Raw genomic sequence first — 7095 nt, forward strand, 5'->3', positions numbered from 1 at the left:
CCAGGCATAGTTATTATTATCTTTTAAAATATACGTCAGTGGTTCTTAAACTTTAGTGAGCCTCAGAATTTTCTGGAGGTTCTTGCTAAGACACAGATTTTTTTGAGCCACCCCCACCCCCCGCTGCCAGAGCTTCTGATTCAGCAGGTCTGGAGTGGGGCCTGAGACTCTGCATTTTTATCAAACTCCCGGGTGATGCCAGTGTTGTAAGTAGCAAGGCTCCAGTTGATTCTCCAGGACTGAGAACCACTGCTCTAAAGAAACACTTATCCCCAAAGTACAGGCTTTCCCAGTACATTGTCATTTTTGTCTGACATTTTACTTACTTTAAATGTTAATTGTTTTTTTTTTTTTTTTCCGAGGTGTGGAGGAGTGTGTGACAAGGCAGGTGGGTGATAAAGGGTTGTAATTCAGATTGTCCAATCTAGACTTATAGTTTCCAACCTGGCTGCACATTAAAATAGTATGAGGAGAGATTCTGATTCAATCGGGATGGAAAGCATAAATATTTTCTAAAAACTCCACATTTTGTTCTAACGTGTAGCCAGGATGATGAATAATTGATCTAGACAGGTTGATATTCAAGTTGAAAATTTCAAGTCTGAATTATCTAGGCTTTGATGATAACAGTGCTTAAAAATGAGAGCTTCCCTTTCTGCTGCAGTTTAAGATTTGTAAGAATTGTATCTATTGTTCATATGAATAGCAAATTGAAGGAACAAGCAGAAAATTGTACCCTCGAGATTAGTCATAGAGTCAAAATATTTTAATGAAAAACCTAAAATTTTAAAACCAATGAGGCTAAAACCAGTAAGAGGAGATTGTAGGCATGTGGATTCATAAAGGATGTGTGTGTGTGTGTGTGTGAGAGAGAGAGAGAGAAAGAGAGAGAGAGAGAGGATGCACATGTACCTATGCTAATGCAAACCTATACAACAATTAAGAGAAAACTTTAAAAAGACAACAATATTAAATAATTATCTAGTGCTGAGGACTGGATATTTAGAGGATGCTACTACATAAGTTAGTAGAAAGAATTTTTGTATCTATTGGAAGTCTCATTTGGGAGATACTACTGGCTGACTGTCTAATTTTCCCCTTTGTAAAATAACTCAGTTTTATTCATGGAGGCAATGTGTATAGCTAAAGACTATACTTCCCAGCCTCCTTTGCAGCTAGTATAACATGTGATTAAGTTCTGGCCAAGATATAAGCAGAAGATTTTGGGTAATACATGAGAAGGCTTCTTAAAAGGAGTCTGACATCAGGACTTCAATCTATTTGCCCTTCCTGCTGCTTGAAATGCAGGTGTGATGACTAGACCACCATCAGCCTTACTGGACCATGAGGGGACCTGGAGACAGCCAGTGCTGAAGATGGCAGGGTAGAAAGATAGAAGACTGTGTTCTTAATGACTATGGAACCATCATAACAGCTCCAGACTGCCCATATAATTCCTTTATTCGAGAGAAAAATAAACCCTCATGTGTCTAATCCACTGTTGTTTGGGTTTTCTGCAACATGAAGCTAAACCTAATCCTAACTGATATACCAAATAGCCCCCAAACAGTCCTGACTAAAAGAGGCCCTACGAAGAAGGCAATTCCCAAGGAGATTGTTTTGGGTTACCTGTTCTCACAACTCTCTTCTCTGAGAACTGCCCCCATATCTAGTTCTGATTTGATCTATTTGACTCTTCTTTCCTCTAAACATAAATCCTCTGTACTTGACCCGGCTGGACCAGTTGGTATTTGATCCATTTGACTCTTCTTTCCTCTAAACATAAATTCTCTGTACTTGACCCGACTGGACCTGTTGGTATTTGTGATGTAGAATGTGACATGCCATGATGGCCCAAATATGAATCAATGAGTCTTCAAAGAGAGAAGTGGAGTGAATATGCAAAGAGGAAACAGGGAGGTTCTCAAGACACAGAAAGTGAGCAGGGACAGAGCTGGACTGCTAGTTCTAATTCTGTGTGCAGGGCCTGGTTGTTTTGTTTACCATTCCTGCCTAAATCCCTACAATAACCTCTCCAACTCTTTTTTACTTTAGGAGGATTCCTATTTCCTGGGATTGGCAGAACTTTGAAGGGACAGAGACATTTCTCGATGTGACTTTCCAAGAAGCGTGTTTTATAACGCTTAATTTTATGCCCTGAATTTTGCCTTAGGTGGTAATGAGAAGAACATAAAACTTAACAACATGAACTGCTTTCAAGGAACATCTTGCAGTCAGCACTGAGAAATACATAATAGCAGCAATGATGCTGTAGATTTTAATGTTGATATTTAAAGGTTTATATGATTATAAACATAATTTTTATCATTTTGCTATGTGGATTACACCAAACATAATAGTAGTATCATGTTCTGTGTTTGCTTTACTATAGATACACATTAAACATTGTAACACATCTCCAATGGAGACTTTCTAGATGGTTAGGGCAATGACTACATCAGGCTCCTGAGGTGAGTTTGAAAATCATGACTTCTTCTTTCATCCCATTATATTAAAAAAAAAAAACCTTACTGTGGTTACTACAGCCTACCTAGACGTAGCAAATAACTATGCAAAAATATTAAATATCTTTTCCATAATGACTACAAAATCTTAAGTTGAAGCAGAAATGGGAAATATAAGGATGAAATTACAGATTATAGGGATTGTTAGATGCAAGAAAGGACTTTATAAGAAGAATGTAGAAATGCTTTACCTGGAGCTCTCTAATGTTAGACAAACATCTTTTTGAGCTAGTGTAGGTGTAACATTTCTTGGAGGTAGAACATTAATGGTAAGGATGATAGTGATAGTAGACTTACATTGATGTAAGGATGTATGGTTTGCAAAGCATTTAAAGTGTGTTTTCTCATTTTATAATTCCCCTTTTCAGCTCCATCATTTTTAAGAAGGGAAAACTCAGAGAAGCTCATTGGTTATCCATTCTAACTTTTTACTTACAGTTTAGGTTTGGCCAGGACTGGAGGGGGCTCTTTGACTGGTGAAGAAGGCTCTGGGATTTTTGCTGCCTGTCCATTGAATCTCTCCAGGAAAGAATCAGGTCTGGTCTGGTTGGTAGTCACCATGCCACTCTCAGATGACGCTTCACTTCTTTTGTCATCTTCAGGCAGATTGAAGTGTACACGGAGCCCAATCCTGGAGCTGGAACGGGGCTCATTGTGGTTCACCAGGACCCCTTCGAGTTTGGGTTTAGGGGGTTGTTCCACAGAAGGAGGCTCTGGATTGGGTGGGGATGGCTGTTGCTCAGTAACGGCCAGATTGGTGGTAGAGCTGGCTGAGTGAAGAGACCCATTATGTCTGAGGTCTTCGTTTCCTGAGAGGACAATAACAGGAGCTGAGCTGTAGCCTTACTCAATAAGACTGAGATAGAATTGTAACCATGAGTTGGGGCATGTGTTCAAACTAGGTGAATGTGCTAATAGGAAAACGCTTTTCAAAAACAGAGAACGTAATCTGGAGCATTAAAAAATGGTGAGCTTACAGAAAAAAAAAAAAAAAAAAAACTAAACCAAAAATTTAAGTACCATTTTGGAAAGAATATTAGAAGTTTATATAAGACCAAGGAGATATTTTCTTAGGGAGTATAACAATGGATGGTGGTGGTGGTGGTAGTTTTAAATGCAATAAGAAATTAAAAAGTGAATATTGTTCAAGAACACTTTCATCAATAATTCAAAAAAATTTTTTTTTAGGACAACCAAGTTAGCTTCATATGAAAAGTAGTAAGGAAAGATAATACAAACTCTCCATAATACCCATGGTCTAAATTGTTCTGGCATTTAATGAGTCCTTACCTCTTACATCTAGCTGTGCAATGCTTGACACCGTGCCATATTTGTTGCTTGCAGTACATGTGAAGCACCCGGAGTCTTCTGCAAAGACCTCAGCAATGACCAAAGTACAAATCTCCTCTAAACGCCAGTAAAACAGAATAGTTACTGACTCAACTATGGATATGAAATTATGGAATTTACTGATATCAGATGCTGATTCTATAGAAGTCAATATAAGAAGCTGGTTATATTAATTGTTTGAAAATATTTCATCCAATTATTTGATTGAATTGTCTGATTGGCTAAATTGGTCAATTGACTAAATGAGTCAAAAGATATAGAACAAAGAACTCCGTGTAGACAGACTATCAACAAAAGAATTTTATGACAATACAATATATTGTATATTATGGATTCTCTTCTATTTTTATGTCATTAGTCTAGATGACAAAAATAGAACTGAGAAACAATAAACTTAAAAATCACAAAAACACATTAGAAGTTAAAGCAAAAGGAGATTTGTGTGAAATTAAAGAATTAATAAAAACATTTTTACACCCATTTCATTATTTCTGAGGGGAACCTTTGCAGTGAGGTAATTTTAAAGGAAGGCCACAATTTATAACTAGATAATATATATTCTACTTAGCTGATAGTAATTAGTCGATAGAGTAATTTGAAATTCTGGGTGAAAAACAAGTGAAATACACATTTTTTCCTTTGTAATACCATGAGAATTCTTATACCCCAATTCCTAGTGAGGTCCATATGCTTATAGCCTAAAATTATTATAGTTAAGATATTCCTTGACAGCTAATGAAGAGATGTCTAAGACAGTAGCATAAACCTCGAGTTATCATTCAGTAGACCTGACATTAAAAACAAAATTAATAAAACCATAGTTGTATTAGGAGAAATTTGACATCTCAGTGTTCCATGATAACTGAATTGAATTAGGTATAGAACCTTTAGGAAAACTGGCAACCACAGCAGACAGTTGAGTATCTGCTCAATTACTCTACATCCACCTTCCTCTTTATAAATAGAATCCTAACTTTGTCCATTCTCCTTGAGTGGTCATGTACTTTAAGGCAAGGTGGCCTATCCCAGCCTCAGGTGGTAAATCACAATTGGTCATGCTAAGCCAGTCGTGCTAACTCTAGTCTTGCTAAGTAGTGGCATGTGACACACAAATCCAGTCAATGAAATATTAGAGAAAGTCTTCTGGGAGTTTCTGAGGACATTTTCCTTGCTCTTAAAGGGACAAAAGAGAATGTTATTCCCTGTTTTGGCCTCTGAATATTGTCATCTGTATGCTGTATCAATACTGTGGCAACTGTCTTGGGTATATGAGTAGAACCAGCCTAAGAAGATACGCTGAAGATGGCAGAATGAAAATGGAAAAAAGGCGTGTTCCCTAATGATTTCCAAGATGCTAAATTAACAATCTCAAGACTGCCGTTTCTTAGGGCATCTCTCTATACAAGAAAATACATTTTTCTTATTGCTTAGCCACTTTCAGTTAGGTCTTCTTTACTTGCTGCCCAAAGAATTCTAAATGATGGAGAAGCAAAGTGGTTTTGGTGCCTCTCTGTCCTTCTTTTGAGCCCTTTGCTTATCCTTCTTTCTCTCTGTTCCCCTTCACAAACATTTGTTCTCTCTTCTTTCAGCAATTTGCTCTCAGAAAATAATCTGGTAAATTCATTCACACTACATTATTCCTGCTTGATAAGATAAAGTCTTCTGTCTGTAAAGGGTACTTGCATTATCCAACGTGGAAGTAAGAACTCTCTGGCGGTGAAATTTTTAGATCATGGAGCTGGGAAAGGCAGGACTTGTTTTGAGCAGGGATCCTTTTTGAGTGACTCTGAAATTATTTTGTGTATGAGACTGCCTAGTGAAAATGCCTGCTCTGAATGAAGGTATCGAAAGTCTGTAATGTTTTCAAAGAAAAAAAATACTTCTCCACTACAAGCAATGCAAGAATAAGACCACTCTAGTCTTTACTGTGCATCCCCAAAGGCCTAGAGTAGGGCTGTGTAACATGGATATTCAGTGTCTACTTCTGAAATGCCTTTCCATTCAGTTTTTGGAAGAGAGTTATAATAATGAAATTCCAAACCATCATTCTTACCCAGGGGTACAAATATAATCTGAAATTTTAGGGTGACCCCAAAGAGGACATTTGGATGTTTATACTGTGTTTTTTGAGTGACTTGTATTTTCTAGAGGAAAGAGCTTCACCTACTTGCCACTTCCATGTCATCTTATATCCTCCTAACCAAATCTAATGCCATCACAGACATTTCATTCATTCTGCAGATTTCAAAAGCTAATGTCTTGAGACACATAGGCTGTGGAATTGGAATGGAGCTAGCACCATGGAAATTGCTCTGCCTAGTTTTGGGAGGCCATAAGTAGGGGCCAAGGAAAGAGGGAAAATATTCTTAAGAAACATTCCTCAATACTAAGAACCAGCTGTATTCATATTAGGTATTGAATATATATTCCTAATTTGTACATGCTTTCTTCTCTTCTTTCTCCTACAATAATAGCTAGAGTTGGTTCGGTACTTTATTCTGAAACTTTATTTTTCACTTTTTCTTGATTCAGTGTAATTTCAACATGTTTCATTTTATATATATATATACACATATATAATTATATATGTATATATACACACACACACACACACACGCACACACACACACACACAAAATAAAATTACTCATCACGTACTAATAAATTAAAGTTAAAATGATCTTTACCTGGTTCTGCCATGGATCGAGGTTCTAAAAGAAAAAAAATTAAAAGTCAGCATTTATTTTACCTAGAGGATATATTTTCTTCAGAAGTTTCCTATAGAATTTCAAAATCTCTTGCATACTTGTGAGTAATTTGATAAGGTTAATCTGTAAATGTTAAGTAAAATGACCTAAGCACCAATGACCTCAACAGGAACAGGACAGTTGTCACAGGAGGGCAGCAAGAGAGCAGCTAACTAAGTGGTGTTGCTGTATCTTGAGACATACTTGGATTCCACTTGGGACACATAAACAGTAGGCGAGGAAAAGTTACTGAGTTAGTTGGGATTCAAAAACAACTGGCTTTTATTGGTACCTATTCACCCTTATCTGGAAAAAAAGCTTCTGAAGACTGAGAGCTCATTCTCGGCTTTGTGACCTCACATCCTAATAAAATGTAGACTATACCTCCTTCTCTCAGGTTTCTAATATTAAGAGCCTCAGGATAGATGACAGCTTTCTCGAGAGCAGGTTCTTTATCTTAAAATTCTTTGGCA

At 37.1% G+C, this 7095-nt stretch overlaps 1 protein-coding gene across 2 annotated transcripts in view; it reads right to left on the reverse strand.

Annotated features, from left to right (window-relative positions):
- MYPN (myopalladin) overlaps positions 1-7095 on the reverse strand; it is a 76428-nt gene that overhangs the window by 23824 nt on the left and 45509 nt on the right. For both annotated transcript variants that reach the window (XM_006915583.1, XM_006915582.1), the window contains 3 exons: positions 6563-6586; positions 3816-3932; positions 2962-3334 (listed from right to left, as the gene is read on the reverse strand). In XM_006915583.1, the coding sequence (XP_006915645.1) occupies positions 2962-3334; positions 3816-3932; positions 6563-6586 (514 nt within the window). The remainder of the gene's footprint in view (positions 1-2961; positions 3335-3815; positions 3933-6562; positions 6587-7095) is intronic.

The sequence above is a fragment of the Pteropus alecto genome, unplaced genomic scaffold (assembly GCF_000325575.1).
Source record: "Pteropus alecto unplaced genomic scaffold, ASM32557v1 scaffold155, whole genome shotgun sequence".
NCBI lineage: Eukaryota > Metazoa > Chordata > Mammalia > Chiroptera > Pteropodidae > Pteropus > Pteropus alecto.